Raw genomic sequence first — 17,763 nt, 5'->3', positions numbered from 1 at the left:
ACAACTCCCTTTGATAATTCTGTCAAGTGTAGGTTCTAAACTGGAATTTGTGCTTTAACACATGGGTGGGGAGCCTATAGTTCTTTTCAGAGAATTGCAGCTCCTCCAGATATTGAACACCAACTACCACTGGCAAAGGCAGTAAGGGGGATGATGGTAATTGTAGTCAAAACACCATTTGGTCACAGGTTCCACAGCCCTGACCTAATGGTATCTATAGGAAAAGCAGTCTCTCCCAAGCTAATTGCATGGCTCTCTAAATCTACACCCACCTTCCCCATTTTCCTGCTTGTTGTCATAACTACATTTAAAAACATTAACTACAGAGAAGTAGCTGGGTCAACTGCACTACCTCCCATTGCTTTTTCTTTTGATGTGAAAGCCAAGCCACTCATGCCATGTGCAAACTAAATAGGACTGATAGTGTCTGTATTAATGTCAGCTGGAGCTATGAGCACTAATCAATTTTCCTGGTAGGTTAATCATCTAAAGCTTCTGTTGTACTTGAAATCTGCAGTCTGATTAATTAAAAGAACTAATATTGAAAGAGAACCACAGTGCAGATGGCAGACACTTGTCAACTCCTCCTTCTCTCTGGAAAGTAACATATAAACATATAGATTCCCCCCTCCAGTTTGTAGCAAGTAGACTATATTCTTCCAATACATGACTCAAACATGTATTTTTGTGTTTTATGCAGCCCACAGTGATCAAATAAAACCACTGTGAATATGTCTGTTAAATCTCAACGTTCCATGGTACTGATAAGCTATATACATTTATTCCATTTTTGGTTAACCCTAATATGAGTAAACTTTGCATGTGTGCCTATTTTGAGAAACTTCAGGACAGAGAATGTGTCCCTTGCTGCTCCTTGCCCTTCTTTTTTGCTACAGTTGCAATGATAGCCCCATCTTACTGCCCCACAACCTAAGAACTATGCAAGATTCTTCCTCTAAATGCTATGAATGTTTGTCAGTCAGTCAGGCCCTCTTGTCTGGCAAGACACAATGGTGCTTGGCAGCAGGAGCAATCTTGACCTAAAAGAGGTTGGCTTGAGCCCATTAGGTGGCAGGCATAATTGCTTGCCATAAAAGCACTGATGTTGGCAGATTCCTCTCTCTATTGAGTGCCACAAGTGATTTGTGAGGCATTTTCCCTTCCAAGGACAACCTGCGTCCTGCAGGGAAATTTGTTTTCAGATGTCAGCAAAATCTTTGGGAAAATGACAGCAGCCAAGGAAAAGTCTCCTTTGTCTTCAATCCTCTCAATAAACTGAATTGCAAGAATATTTAAAGACCTTACTATAGTCCAAGCAGTGAGGGGTGAGGGCTCATCCTGCAGTGATAGAATATGGACCACAGATAACCAGAGTTTCCAGCCTAAGAAATAATAGAGTGATTCCAATTATTCAGGGCCACCCCATCTCTTTAGCCATATCTGTAGATCAGGGGTGTGCAAAGTACAGTGTGGACTGCAAATGGCACCTGGATGACATTTTTGTGGACCTTACACTCCCTCCCCTAAAGCCTCCAATCTCCCAATCTAAAAGGCTGTGATTTTCAAGACAAATTCTTCCTGCAAATTGAGCCAATGCTTAGTAAGCATGAAAATGCACAACCCATCCTTCACCCCCAGAATCCACCACCTCCTTTTACTTGCACATTCTGGCCAAAATGGTGACCTGGTTGTAATGTTGGCCATTATACAGCCAAAAAAGCTTATGCGGAGGTGCTGTCCAGATGTGGAGCAGGAGAAAATTAGCCCCCAACCCTGCACAGTTTTCAAGCCCTGCTGTAGATGTTCCACATGGATTTGGCAGTTTAAACTTGGGCAGACACCCAACATAACATTGCTTATTGCCATTGTTGTGTGCCTTCAATTTGTTTCTGACTTATGGCAACCCTAAGGCAAAATTATTATGGGGTTTTCTTGGCAAGATTTGTTCAGAGGAGGTTTGCCATAGCTTTCCCCTGAGACCGAGAACATGTGACTTGCCAAAGGTTACCCAGTGGGTTTTATGGCTGAGCTGGGAATTGAATCCTGGTCTCCAGAGTCACAGTCCAATATTCAAACCCCTACACCACACATTACTTATGCTGTCCTGTAAAGTGCTAATATACACTGAGAGATCTTTCTTTCTCTCTGTCTACCTATGTATCTGTGTATCTGCCATCTATGTATATGGTACATGTTACAAAGCAAAATGTCTTTAGTTCTGCTAAATTACAGTTTGTCATTTTACCTCCAATCTCAGCTCATGCAAGCCCTTTTCGTCCTCAGCATGCTCATCTACAGTATATGCCTGAAACAATAATGTGGTTCTGATCTTCAAATGCTAGAGATGTGAAGTATTTTCAAGCTATGGCTAGTTATAATAAGGAATGTCAGGGCACTTCTCATTCATTCTATCAGATGACTCATCTTCATTCTCCTGAAGTGAAAATTGATGCACATGACCTGTCTCACTAGAGCCCTTAATTATTGCCTTTTGATTATGTTTTGTTGGCTTTACTTAGGGCAGTTCCCAAATCTGTTTTCTTTCCCAAATATGATGCTTTCCTCTGATCTGAAAACATCCTAGTTGCATTACTGTTTAACCACCCTTGCTTTCCAAACTGCAGTTACTGTCAAATGCCTGAAGAGATTTTATGAGTCCAGTCTTTTGGAATTTTTGATGCTTATAATGAGCAGGACATGAAGTGAAGCTAATCAGAAATCTTTTAGAATATCTTGTTGAAACCACATTATGCACCAGTCTCCAAAATGTAGCTGGACATTTGTTTTTAATTCTCCATTCCTGGAGAGGGACATGGTATTTGAAGATCTATAAATGCATTTTGCAGATCATTGCACAGAACAACATCAATCAGTGTGGGATGCTCACAATGCAAAAATGTTCTGAGGACAATTGCAGGTTTGTAATGCCAGGTATCTTTATAATTTCTGATTTTGAGCCAAACATCTCCAGCATCTCTTCAGGAAAATGCAGCAGTACCCCTGTTTATGTCAGTGAACAGCTGGATTACCATTGGCTCTCAATCATCCACTCCGCTGATGGAGAGATGAAGAGCTCTTTCAAGAGTGACAAGCTTTTCAGCAATCCATATCATTCCCATATTGGCCTGGATTACAAGACCTTTTGAGGAAATTTATTATGCACCTTTGCACAGTGTGTCTACCTGCCATGCACCTGGACTGTGATAAATGGGAAGGGGTGGGAGAGGGAAAAGGAAAGCAAGGTCTCAGTGACAGGTTTGTTTTCAGGTTGAGGCAGAGGAGATATGTTCCTGGCTGGAATGACTGCAGTTATTATACAGATGTATATTGGATTGAATAAGGCATGAAACTCAGATTATTTATATATGTGGATATAAGTATGCACACATATTTAGAGTGTGTGGAACAGTTTTAGAGGTTAGAATTTCTTTTGTTTCTTTTTCCTCCTTAACACAGAACATACACTCCTCTTTTTCTCTTTCATTCTCTCTCCACTCTTCAGACATTGCTACAAATATCTGGTCATACATAAGCTCCCCTAATGCTCTATAGGCCCATAATTTTCAGGACATAATTCATTACAAAAGGTTAATCAGTATAGTTTCTGAAAGGGAACTGAAAAATCAGTCTGGTTGAGCAAAAACACCATATAGGCCAGAGAAATTGTATCACTGTGTATAGTTACAATGCTATTTAATTATGGAGTGAAGGAAAATTTTATTTGGGTGGGCAGAATTCTTATGAAGATGCAGTTCCCTCATTTAGCCCTCACCCAAATAGCTGTGCCCCTGATGTGAACTAAAAAAATCTATGGATGAAATGTTCAAAAAACTGGGAGGTTGCAGTGAGGCTTCAGGATGAATCTTCAGTGCCACACATTATTATTATTTTATTAGCTAGCTCATTGCTAGTATCCCATGTTTGCAGAATAAATAATGCAAGTAAGGCAAAGACATAAACATTACCTATTTTGGACCATTCATGTAGACTGCAAAATTCAGCTTTTTTATGTCACAGGATTTGTGCTTCCTTGGTTGAGGTGTATTTCACAATTTAACGTAGGTGCAGAAAAACCACACAGCAGAATAATCACACAACAATATGTTATGTGTGGAGGGCTACTGAATAGGAAGACAAAGGAGGACAAGGCACCATGGAATGTAGGAAGTTTAAGTGAAATTTAGGACATTACAACATAAAAGCTGAAAACACTAATGTAGATACAGTATACATTCATTTCATATGGTTTATTTACAGCTATATTACACATACTGTATTTTATTATATACTCAGCCATATTTTTTGATGAACTTAAATTTGTAAAAATGCCATGTTGGCTTGCAATATATAATAATAATAATAATAATAATAATAATAATAATACGTTTTATTTATAAACCGCTATTAGATCATAGCGGTGTACAAAAAAGATCAATACACAGAGCAACACAAAATACAATAAACAATATACAATACATAGTTAAAACCACTAAAACATTACACATTAATGAGTACTAATGTGTACTAAATTGTACTATACTAGCAACAAACTAAATCTACATTTAAATTATTCCTTTGATTTGTCTGTTGTGCTGAAATTAAGAAAAAAAACTTTCAACATTTGCACTGTGTGCTCAACCAGCCCATTGCCTAACACATTTTCTGTCTTCTTTTCCCCTTTGAGAAACAAATGTGCCCTTACTTCTGAAAGCATGTCTTGTCCACTGCTGCTGTTCTTAGGAAAAAAGAACTATAGAACTATAGAAGGATCTAACTTATCCCCCTATTTGCAGCAAGGACAGGCTGCCAAGGAGACACATTTCTCAAAGGGGAACAGCAAATGTAGTGTTTCTCAATGGGCTTCTTAGTCATGCTCAAAATGTAGGGGATTTTGGCATTCTTCCTGGACAGAAGGCTGAAATATAGGACATGTCCTGGAAACAGAGGACATCTGGTCACCCTAGGCCTTGTACAGTAGCTAAGAGCAAGTATAGTGAGAAATAGGTACAGCCAAGAATATGGAGTCCAGCAACAGAGGAAGGGAGAGCTGGCAGTGTCTTGAAGAACCCATGGAAAGAATAGATAGAGAAGAGAGATGCCCTTGAAAAGGAGGGATTTAATGTCTAAAATAGGGACTAAAGAGGAAAATGGAGCATATAACCCAACTCACACAGGACCTAGGTACAATATACCATTAGCAGGAAAGGAATGGATTGAGAAAAAAAATGCTTTGGAGGCTGGAGTACTGTGGGACAAAGAGGAGTCTGAGCTGGAAATGTTGTATTTAACTGTACTTTTTTCTTTCTTTTTAATAATATTTATTAACTTTCCATATTTACAAAATATACATTACATAAACAGCATTTCTTCCTCTTTACGATTTTTAGGAAAAGCCACACCTCAAATTGAAATGCTTCTTTCAGCTAGGACTCTTAAAGGTACAAGAAGCTTCTCAAGGTGAAGAAGTCAGCAAGATCAAATAGTCAGAGAGGTCAGTTAGAATGAAGTGACAAAACATAAGGGTGAACATCATAGGTGGCTCTAGCTATTGTGTCTAACACTGCCTACTTTTTAACAGCAGCTTAGAGAGTTGTTTATGTTTAGCCTGGAGAAGAGAAGGTTAAGGGGCAACATGACAGCTTTGTTAAAATATTTGAAGGGATGTCATATTCAGGATGGAGCAAACTTGTTTTCTGTTTCTCCAGATACTAGGACATGGAGCTATTGATTCAAACTATAGGAAAAGAGATTCCACCTAAACATGACAGTTTGGGTGGAATCTGATGGTAAGAGCTCTTTGACAGTGAAGGATGCTTCCTAGGAGTGTAGTGGAGTCTCCTTCTTTTGAGATTTTTAAACAGATTGGATGGCCATCTGTTGGGAGTGATTTGATTGTGAGTTCCTGCATGGCAGGGAGTTGGACTGGATGGCCCTTGGGGTTTCTTCCAACTTTATCATTCTATGAAGGGAGGAAGGATGTGGGGCTACAAGGAAACAAATTTGATTTCAGAACCTTTGGATATCTCTGTTAATATCAAAGATACCATAATATTAAGTGTTGTATCACCCAGTCCCACTCTGGGAATATCAGCCCCTGCAACAGGAATACAGATGCTTTACTCTGAAGCACAAAGGGATCTTGTACCACCTCTGAGACTGGCTGAGAGAGAAATACTTTTGTGGCATAAGATTTCACAGGCTGAGTCTACTTAGGTCAGATGCAAATACAACTACAAATGATGTACAAATGAAGCTGTCAGAGGGAACAAAAGACCATTGGCCCCCATAATGCCTACTTCCATCTGAACATGAATCCTTAGGGGACAATTCAGGCAAGAAGCCAGAGGATAATATACAGTACATTATACCATTGTTGCAGTTAATTGCCCTCAAGTGGATCTCTCAACTCATAGTGACCCTGTGGATGAGACAACTCAAAGACCTCCTATCCTCCACTTCTTGGCTTAGGTTCTGCAGATTCAGGCCCAAGACCTCTCCGATTGAGTCTAACCATCTGATGTGTGGTCTTCCCCTCTTTCTGCAACCCTCTACCTTTCCTGGCATTGCCTTTTCTAATGAATGTGACCAAATGTGACCTTCTCATGATGTGACCAAAGTACGACAGCCTCAGTTTCATCAGTTTGGCTTCCAGGGAGAATTCAGGTTGATCTGTTCCAGAACCCATTTGTCTTTTTGACTGTCTGTAGTATTTTCTGCACTCTTCTCCACCACCACCTCTCTCAAATGAGTTGATTTTCTTTCTGCTGGCTTTCTTCACTGTCCAGCTCTCACACCCCTATATGGTGATGGGAAATATCATGGCTTGGATAATTCTAACTTAGTGCTCAGTTGTATGCCTTTGCACTTTAGGATCTTGTCTATTTCTTTAATGGCTGCCCTTCCCATTCCTAGCCTTCTTGTTATTTCTTCATTGCAGTTTCTGTTCTATCCAGTGTCTGATCCAAAGTATGGGAAGACTTTAACTAATTTGATTTCTTCATTATCTAGGTTGAGTTTATGTAGATCCTCCATGGTCCTTTTTAAATTTTTCTTTATGTTCAGCAGTAATCCTGCCTTTGCACTTTCTTCCTTGACCTTCCCTTGTAATTCTCCCAAGTCTATGATGTTTACCGCTAGTAGTATGGTGTCTTCTGCATAGCTTAGGTTGTTGATGTTCCTTCCTCCTGAGTCTACACCTGCTCTTTTAATGATATTTTCTGCCTACAGGTTGCCTTGCCTTATCCCTTTGGCAACTGACGATTGGCATTATACCATACGAGAGCCAATGTGGTATAGTGGTTTGAGTGTTGGATTACAACTCTGGAGATCAGGGTTTGCATTCCTGCTTGAGCAAAAAAACCCAACTGGGACGTGACCTGGGGCAAATCACACTCTCTGAGCTTTGTGCCCTTGGTGCAGAGATGGCTGTGTGATGAGTTCATGCTGGGGACAGAGAGAGATACAGGACAGATTTGGTCAGACCTTACCTTGAATACTGTGTCCAGTTCTGGGCACCACATTTCAAAAAGGATATTGAGAAGCTGGAGTTTGCCCAGAGGAAGGCGACCAAAATAGTGAAGTCAAAGATATAGCCATACTAGTCTGTAGAATCAGTACATAGAGAGATCTTGTAGCACATTTGAGACTACCTGAAAGAAAGAAATTGGCAGCATGAGCTTTTGTAGATTTCACTCTACTTAAACCATGCCTTATGAGGAGAGAATATAGCCATGTTAGTCTATAGAATCAGTATGTGGAGAGATCTTGTAGCACCTTTGAGAGTAACTGAAAGAAAGAAATTGGCCATGAGAGCTTTAGTAGACCAGTCTACATCCTCAGATGCATTTGGTGAAGTGGAAGGCTGGCACAGACATACATGCCATTGGTATGTGAGGATGTCAATTCAAATTATAAATCTTTTGTGTATGGAAATGAAGTTTCAGGTCCAGTTTTAACTGTGGTCGCTAGTGCACAAAGTCATAGGAAGTTAGTGTTTGTGCATGAAGATGAATTGGCAGGTCCAGTTTTGCAATGGAACTAGGAGAGATTTAGGGAGCTGGGTATGTTTAGCCTGGAGAAGAGACGGTTAAGAGGTGATAGGATAGCCCTGTTTTAAGTATTTGAAGGGGTGTCATATTGAGGAGGGAGCAAGCTTGTTTTCTGCTGCTCCAGAGAACAGGACCCAGAGCAATGGATGCAAGCTGCAGGAAAAGAGATTCCACCTCAACATTAGGAGGAACCTCCTGACAGTAAGGGCTGTTTGACAGTGGAACAAACTCCTACAGAGTGTGTTGGAGTCTTCTTCTTTGGAGGTTTCTAAACATGGACTGGATGGCCCTTGTGGTAGCGTCTAGTTCTATGATCCTATAATTCTATGATTATACTAAATATATTGTATCATGGAGCATCATTTTTGGCAATCTTCCTTTTTTGAGAGGCTATAACCGGCCAATCATTGGTATATGCAAGATTAACATTTTGGGGGTTTGAAGGTTGCACATGTATATCTCTTGATCAAATGAACATCCACCAAACAGTGATACCTTTATTGGTCAACCAAAATGCACAATATAGAGGTCTTGGGCTCCCTTCCAACTCTGGGATACTATGATTCTCTGACGGTGCACTGGGCCTTTCCCTGACCAAAAGGGAACCGGGAATAGGAGGAGGAGGCAGAGGAGGCTGCAGTCCCCCCAGCCCCTTCCAGAGACCCCAGCCTTCCTACTTTGGAGCCTGGAGGGACTCAGATGCCAGGGAGCCCAGGAGGTGCGGGTTTCAGGGAAAGAGGCAGAGGAGAAGCAGGGGCCGGGTGGCCAGGGCTGAAGGGCTTCTTCTCCTGGGGCTGCATCCACACTGGAGAAATAACCCGGTTTGGCATGGCTTGAGCCAAGACACTTAAAGCGGTGCCAAAACGGATTATTTCTCCAGTGTGGATGCAGCCCTGCTCTCCCTCCAGGGCCAGGGCTCCAGAGGGGGATGGGGCTCCCCCTGGAGCAGGCGGGCAGGAGGCAGCCCACCCCTCCCTCCCACTCTTCCCTCCCTCCCCTCCCCTCCCCTCCCCTTCCTAGCAGTGATGCCACCGAGAGAGCCATCCTGAGCAGCGCCTGGGCAGAGGAGGAGGAAGAGGAGGAGGAGGAGGAGGAGGGTTGGCGGAAGGCTCCTGGCGCTGGCCAATGGGCCCTTAGCCCCCCGGACAGGGTTTGACCCGCCGCCTGCCTCCCTGCCTCCCTCCCTCCCGAGGCTGGCTTTCAGCACCCAGGAGAGCGCCGCAAGAGGATCAGAGCCCTTCCCGGGCCAAGAGACAGAGAGAGCAGTCTCCCTCCGGACCACCGGGCACCATGGCCACCGAGGTGAGCCAGGAGCAGGACTCAGGAGCAGGGGGTGGCATCTCAGGGCAAGGGAGCAAGGGCGCCAATGGAGCCCTCCGAGGGAAGGAAGGTCCGGCTCCAAAGGGAGGGAGGGATGGCATGCCTCCTGGGCAGAAGGGGCTGACAGGGAGGACGCCTGCTCTGGGAAAGGAGGACCTCGGGGTGCCCTGCTCCTGGCAGCTACTGGGCAGAACCTGCCTTCGCCCGCCCCATGCGGCAGAGGAGCCGGCAGATCAGGGATATTTCTCCCTCCCTCCCTCCTCCGCCCCGATCCCCAGCGCTGGCTCTGCAGCTGGAGGCCCTGGCACTGCCTGGCTCTTGGGCTGAGGGCCCACAGCTCGCTCCTTCCTTCCTTCCTGCCTGCCTGCCTGCCTGCCTGCCTGCCTGCCTGCCTGCCTGCCTGCCTTATTTCTTTCCTTCCTTCCTGCCTCCCTCCCTCCCTTCCTGAGGCATCCTGGGGGACCCCTCTTTCTCCCAAGCGGTGCCCCTCCCTCTGCTAGAGGCATGCCCCCCCCCCGAGCCTTGGGAGGAAGGGGACTCTTAGAAGGGAGGAAGGCAGGGGTCCCCCTGAAGCCAAGGGGCTCTGCTCTGGGCCCACAACAAACTCCATCTCCCAGAATTCTATAGCCTTGAGCCAGAAAGAGTTAAAGCGGTGCGAAACCGGGTTATTTCTCCAGTGTGGATGCAGCCTTTGATATATAAAAGACTCAGACTGGATACAGGATATCTTTGGTCAAACTGGAGCAGGCATTTCAGATGTTATGCATGTGTCTGTTTGGTGTGATATAACCAGCGTCTTGAGGTGATTTTTCGTATCTACAATTGGCTTTGAAGTTGCCTTTTCAATGATTAGGCATCTCTGAGGCTTTATGTTGTGACCTGGAGTTACAGCCTTAAATTTACCTACTAACTGACTGTAAAACAAGCACCATGTGGGCAGTGTAGCTTTTACCCCCAAATAAGAGAGACTGCAGGCTCTTTTATAGTTCCTGGGAGGGTTCAACTACAATCACTGTGTGAATATTTCTTTGGGCTTGATCCTTTAGTGCTCTTCTGATTGGGAATTCCTAGGGAGGTTCAGCTCCATTGGGAACTCCCTCCCTAGAGAGGCCAGGGGGGATCCATCCCTGCTAGCCTTTTGGTGGCAGGAAAAAAATAATCATTTTTGTGCTGTCAGGCACAAAACTTTTCGAAATGATAAGGGCGGGATTTAAATGTTGTGCAATTTAGCAAGAGCAAGAGCAAGTACATTTCTATACTGCTCATTTGTGCACTTCAGCACTCCCTAAGTGGTTTACAATGTGTACGCTAATTTAAACTTACATTTTTAGGTTTGTATTTTTAACATGCTACATTTTAATTCATAACTGCTTTAACTTTTACAATTGTTTAATTGGTTTTTAAAATTTTATATTTACACATGTTAATGCTGTTGTACTGTTTTTAAATGGTAATGTTTTGAATTTGCTGTTCATCACCTTGAGTCCTTATGTTGGGAGAAAGGTGGGATATAAGAAAATAATAATAATGATAATGATAATAATAATAATAATAATAATACATAGTACTCTTGGTGGTCCAATTTTGCCAGGTTGTTTCAGGCCAACTCAGACATCCCTAACCAAGCCTTGGTTGGGATCAAGTCTCTCTGTCATCCATCCTGGGGAGCTGCTCCTGTATCCCCATCCAGTTGTTATCCCATACAAGAATAGACCAACTGAATCAATGGAAACTTGGTAAATCAGCTCCTGTATAAGTGATCCAGTAGGTCCCCTCTAGTAGGGATGAAACATTGGGATGAATCATTGCTTGCCATGGGGATCATATTAGACTGAGGAAGGGCTGGGCTTGGCAGCAACTCTCCCTCCAGGAGGGCTATAGACTCCTCTCCTGCAACTCTGGCTTCACAGACCCACCTGTCCCATTCCCGGGTGCTGTCCTCACACTTGTACCAATCTAGCAGCTTTACCAGCCTCCTCTTCCTTCTCTCCCCCAATGAGACCCTTCTGGTAGAATTCAAAGCCATAACCATGTTAGTCTGTAAAATCTATCTACAAAGGGATCTCGCAGTGCCTTGGAGACTAAATGAAAGAAAGAAGTTGGTAGCATGAGCTTTCATAGACTTGAGCCTGCATCCTCAGATGCATTATACCAATAAGACCCTGTTTGGCTTGTCTTTAACTCCAACCACATTGCAAAAGTAATCCAATTTGACATCGCTTTAACTGCCATTGCTCAAGGCAATGGAATTTTGGGAACTGAAGTTTTTTAAAATTGTAATTGTACAATTCCCAGAAGTCCATAGCCTTGAGCTATTTCTAGGGTGAGATCTTAGGGCCTCCATAAGTCAGAAATGACTTGAAGGCACACAACAATGAGTAACTTTCTTCCATTTCGCATTAAAGCTAGTATCTTACTGTGATCAGAATGTGGTCAGAATGACAAGTTATCCTACACTTGGTCTCTCCAGGCAACTATGGCTCTTCATCTTCTAAGAACCAAATGTCCTGCAGACTGGAACCAGACTAAAAGAACTGCTGTTTGCTTTCCCCCCCTGTTATTGTCATTGTTGTTGTTGTTGTTAACTGCCCTTGCGTTGGCCTCAAATCATGGCGACCCTGTGGAGGAGATTTCTCCAAACCTCCTATCCTCAATCACTTTGCTTAGGTCCTGCATGTTCAGGCCCATGGCCTCTCTGATTGAGTCTAACCATCTGGTATGCAGTCTTCTTCTCTCTTTCTGTTGGCCTCTACCTTTCCTAACATTATAGTATTTTCTAATGAGTTGTGCCTTCTCATGATATGGCCAAACTATGACAGCCTCAGTTTCGTCATCTTGGCTTCCAGGGAGAATTCAAGTTTGATCTATTCTTGGACCCATTTGTTTGTCTTTTTGGCCATCCATGATATCCTCAGCACTCTTCTTCAGCACCACATCTCAAATGAGTTGGCATTCTTATTGGCTTTTTTCACTGTCCAGCTCTCACATCTTTACATGGTGATGGGGAATACAATGACTTGGACAATTCTAACTTTAGTGCTCAGTTTTATATCTTTAAACTTTAGGATCTTGTCTAGTTCTTTCATGGCTTCCCTTCCCATCCCCAGTCTTCTTATGTCTTGACTGCAGGCTCCTTTTGACTGATGTTTGATCCAAGGTATGGAAAATCTTTAACCATTTCAATTTCCTCATTATCTAGGTTGAACTTATGTAGATCCTTCATAGTTATTATTTTTGTTTTCTTTATGTTCAGCATTAATCTTGCCTTTGTACTTTCTTCCTTGACCTTCCTTAGTATCTGTTCCAAGTCTATGATGTTTTCTGCTAGTATTGTGGTGTCATCTGCATACCTTAGATTGTTAATGTTCTTTTTTCTTATCTACACTCCTTCTTCTGAGTCTAAACCTGCTCTTCATACAATAGTTTCTCCATACAGATTGAACAGGTAGGGTGATAGAATGCAGCCTTGCCTTATCCCTTTGCCCATTGGGAACCTCTATCTATTGGTGAGGCCACTCTCTCTCAGTTTGTTTTTTGGTGCTTTAGACCTACCCTGATTTAATTCTAGTTAATTCTATTTCAATATATTGACGAGAGAATTTTTGAGAGCCAGTGTGGTGTAGTGGTTTGAGTGTTGGACTAGGACTTTGGAGGACCTGGGTCTGAATTGCTTGTCAGTCATGGAAACCCACTGGGTGTCCTTTTTCATTCTTAGAGAAAGGCAAGGGCAAACCTCCTCAGAACAGAATATATCTTGGGATGAAAGTCATATGATTAGATTGCCATAAGTTGGAATTGACTTGAAGGTGTATACCAACAATAAATAACAAAATTGTTAGGAGATTGAGAGGCACAGTAAATACATACTAATAAACACATAGAGAACTGGCTTTAAATGTTTAAAAGTTTTACTGACTGGCAAAAGTGAAATATCTAACAATAGTTTATTTTCCATAGCACAGTCCTCTAACCACATCCCCCATGTAGATAATTGGCAAATTAATCTCATACATCATTGACTATTAAGATACAAAAATATATAACTGTAGCAAATATATATACACCACAGCATATGCTATACTCAACAATTATTTCCTGAAAAAACATTTTAAATAAATTGATAGATCTTGGCATTGTGAAGTAGCTTCTATTTCCATATAGCTTCTATTTCTGTTAATTGTTTTTCTGCTTTCATGGAGCCAAACAGGACGTGATAGTTTTGTAAAGTAAAATGTGTTCACTGCATCATTAAACCATTCTTCCATATCCAATCCTAGATTATTCCTTTTTTTTGTAACTGCAGTTTCTGATGCTATGACTATGACATTGATAAACTCCTGATGTTTAATTTGATTAGCTCTATAACCTTAGAGGGGCCTTAACTGTATTAGAAGCAGTACATAAAGAATAGCTTTATGCAGAATTAGAGGTGTATGTATTTATTTATTGTTTAATGAGATGGAAAAAGAGAACCAGCATGTTGTAGTGGTTTGAGCATTGGACTATGACTATGACCAGGGTTCAAATCCTTGCTTGGCCATGGAAAGCCACTGGGTGAGTTTGAGCAAGTCACACTCTCTCAGCCTTAGAGGAAGGCAAGGCAACCATTCTCTGAACAAATCTGGCCAAGAAAATCCTGTGTTGCCATAAATCAGAAACAACTTGAAAGCGCAAAACAACAAAATGGAGAAATAATGCAATGCAACGATATGTGCAAGTCTGGGCAATACCAATCCTCTTCTGTTCTGACTCTGATTTTTTTATGGAAGAAAGTATTGCCATGCAGTCCTTGCTTGCCAGTCACACTGCCTCTTTGATTAACTGTCTGACTGACAACCTATATCCAAATCTTGAGAAGATACTGGAATTGGGGCAATTGCTTTCAAAGGCCATTTGTCTAGCTATGCTAGAGGACAAGCAATATTAACACCATACATGAAGTTGGTCTTGAAATGTAGATGCCAAATAACATATAGTATCCAAGGATGGTTCACCTGATGTAATTGCATCAAGGCCCAGTGCTGAGGTAAAAAGATATACCACGTTTCCTCTTTTCCCCCAAAGAATCTCCCAATGTTTCAGTTATTGTCAATATTTGTGTGTTATTTGAGTAGATGAGTGAAAATATTTGAGCTCAAAACAGCTAGTCTCACCAAAGATGCAAGGCTGAAAATGGTTTCACACTTTTTGTACCTCTGTCTATTTCACTTTGTATACTAGGACAGGGAGCAATGGATTCAAATTCCAAGAAAAGATATTGCACCTAAACATTAGGAAGAACTTCTTAACAATAAGAGCTGTATGGCAGTGGAATATCGTCCCTGTGAGTGTAATGGAGTCTCCTCCTTTCATAGAATCATAGAATCATAGAATCGTAGAGTTGGAAGAGACCACTAGGGCCATCCAGTCCAACCCCCTGCCATGCAGGAAATCCTTCTTTGAAGGTTAGAAAACAAAAGCTGGAAGGTCATCTGTTGGGAGTGCTTTGTTTGTGTATTCCTGCACTGCAGCAAGTTAGACCAGATGATCCTTGTGGTTTCTTCCAACTCTATGATTCTATGTCTTCTAATGATGTGGCAGGAATATAGCAGTCTTAGTTTAGTTATCCTGGTTTCCAGGGATAGCTTAGGCTTTATCTGCTCTGGGACCCATTTGTTTGTCTGTTCACAGTATCTCCAGCACCACATTTCAAATAAGTTGATTTTCTTTCTATCAGCTTTCTTCACTGTTCGGCTCTCGCATCCATACATGGCGATTGGAAATACTATGGTTTGGACAATCCTAATTTTAGCTTTCAGTCTTACATCTTTGCACTTAAGCATCTTGTCTCCTTTCATAACTGCCCTCCTACAAGACCTCATATGTGCAGAAGGGGAGAGGGCAGATTTGGATGAAATTTAGTTCAGATTTGCCAGACCAAACTGGTCTGCACTCAAGTTAGGCAGGTAGAACAATATATTTTAATATATATATATATATATATATATATATATATATATATATATATGGGGAGAATTTATAATTTCACTCTACAGTATTAGATATTCTTAGGTTAAGTGATGAATATACCTATGGGAATACCAAGGAATGAAGATAACAGACGACCAGATCCAAGTGAAGGAAACTAAAGAAACAAAGAACAATTTCCAAGATAAAAATAAGAACAGAATCATCAAATTTCAAGCAGCATTAGGAAGACGTTATGTGTTAGATGTATTTTAGTACAAAGTCTGGTGTCCTTTGTTTATTGTATGGTAATTGTCTATGTTTTGTTGGTCTACTTGTTAGACTTAGAGGGGTGGGATTGTCCTATTGTATTGGGAGCTATCGTCTGATGTAATGTGGAAAAGTGAAAAATAAATATATATACAAACTGGTCTGCACTCCAGCAGTTCTTGAAAAGATGAGTTAATGTATTTACACATCAAGAAGAAGTGGGCATCACTCCTAGCAGTTGATAAAATGTTTATAATGGTTCTGGTATTGTTCCAGGGCCCCAACCATTTTTATCTTTTCTGTACCTACAATTGTATGTATATGATGTTGCAAAACAGGTAAAACAAAATGGACTGTACTCAGAATGCAAACAGAACATTGTACATTGAACTAGAGCTAAGATCTCTGCCCCTCACCGATCAAATTCTGTGGTATCTCCATTTGGGCCAGTTGTGATAGATTCTGCCTCAGTGCAGGGTTCTCTGAAAGCTGGCTCTCAGCATGTTGGCAACCATTAATTGTGCGTCTGCTCTGGTAAACTAGAAACTTTCCCTTTCCACCAGGAATCCCTTCTGTGACCAAGCAGAATATAGATGCACAGATTTGAAATATCAGAGACATTTCTCAACCAAGGTATATAGTACATCTACTTATAAAGGCTTCTGTATATAAGATCAATTGCAAAAAGAGAAATACAAGGTTATAAATAACATCATTAAGCATAGGTATTGATACCACTACATAGTTGTTGTGTAAGTAAATTTCTTACGCTCATATAGCAGCAACATGCAAGTTAGTTATATTACTTTCAAAAGCTACAGCAAAATATTAGCAAAATTTAATTCCATAGGATATCAACCAGATCTATCTCAGGTTAGACAGATTTTCTAGCAAGGAAAAACTATACCTCAACACTCTGGCTGAGGCTTTATATAAAGTTGCCACAAGACACATTTCTGCTCCTTGTAGACCTCAAAGCCCATACACATGCCCCAATTTTGCAGACTTCAAAATCCAGACATGTGCATGAATTTTGCAAACTTGAAAGCTAACTGTTCCTGGCTTTGATGTTCCCATCAATATGAATATAAATGTATAATATATGTTCCTGTTTCTATAAAACAGGATATGAATGTGTTGGCAGGATTAATATGTGCATGCAGATGCCTAAATTAATCGACCTAGTGTTCTGTCTATGAACCATATGCATCTGTTGCCCCATGTGCACTTGTTGAACCCTTTTTGTGCACTTGTTGAACCCAACTTTTGCAAAAAAAGATTGCTTCCTTTGGCCTTGTTATACCCACTTTAGATCCTTCCCAGTTCTTCCTTCTATCCTTTTAAATTAGAAGAGCCATCTATCTCTTGTCTGTTAGTTTCTTGGCAGCAAGCCCAGTTGTGCAGAGACGGGATCATGGTTTCGTGGATGTTATCATCAATGAGTTCTCCCAGAGACTTTTCTAATTCCAGCAGTCCAAACTGGACATACTTATTACACAGTCATTTACAGTCAGCCCCCCACATCTATGAATTCTTTATCCATGGGTTCAGCCATCCAAAATTTGAAAATATTCCAAAAAGATATAATTCCCAAAAGCAAATCTTGATTTTGCTATTCTATATAAGGTACACTATTTTGCTAGGCCATTGTATTTAATGGGACTTGAGCATCCATGGATTTTGGTATCCACAGCGAGGGGAAGGGAGGGGGCATTCCTGGAACCAAACCCTAGCAGAAACCAAGTGCCCACTGTATTCGCAGATTGGCCACAGCTCACAGAATAATGGTGAGGACAAAATTGGAAATGGGGAAGAAAAATAACTGTGTGTGCGACAGTTCAATTGTTTGGAGGAAATATAGGATATAAATGTAAGTTGTTGTTATTGTGTGCCTTCAAGTCATTTTTGACCTATGACAACCCTGAGGTTGTCTTAGCAAGTTTCTTCAGAGGGTTTTTTTTCTTGGCAAGTTTCTTCAGAAGGGATTTGCCACTGCCATTCTCTGAGGCTGAGAGCATATGACCTGCGCAAGATCACCCAGTGGGTTTACATCGCTGATCTGGGATCTGAACTCAGGTTTCTAGAGTCATAATCTAATGCTCAAATACTACACCATGCACATATTCAAGAGTAGAGTGCAGTGTTGAAGCTTTGGGGATGATAATGATGATGATTACTA

At 41.5% G+C, this 17,763-nt stretch overlaps 1 protein-coding gene across 5 annotated transcripts in view; it reads left to right on the top strand.

Moving 5' to 3' along the window:
* Positions 1 to 17,763, top strand: part of GOLGA7B (golgin A7 family member B) — a 47,296-nt gene that overhangs the window by 17,329 nt on the left and 12,204 nt on the right. Inside the window, exon 1 of one of the 5 annotated variants that reach the window (XM_089509646.1) lies at positions 9,157 to 9,350. The exons of the other annotated variants lie outside the window; for them this stretch is intronic. Coding sequence (XP_089365772.1) covers positions 9,339 to 9,350 — 12 coding nt within the window. The 5' untranslated portion in view covers positions 9,157 to 9,338. Of the gene's footprint in view, positions 1 to 9,156; positions 9,351 to 17,763 lie in introns of those variants that run through there. 5 annotated transcript variants of the gene reach the window in all.

The sequence above is a fragment of the Sceloporus occidentalis genome, unplaced genomic scaffold (assembly GCF_023333645.1).
Source record: "Sceloporus occidentalis isolate IW3139 unplaced genomic scaffold, rSceOcc1.0.p SCAF_2, whole genome shotgun sequence".
NCBI classification, from domain to species: domain Eukaryota; kingdom Metazoa; phylum Chordata; class Lepidosauria; order Squamata; family Phrynosomatidae; genus Sceloporus; species Sceloporus occidentalis.
The sequence above is the reverse complement of the archived record's forward strand: the minus strand, read 5'-3'. Positions and strand labels throughout refer to the sequence as shown.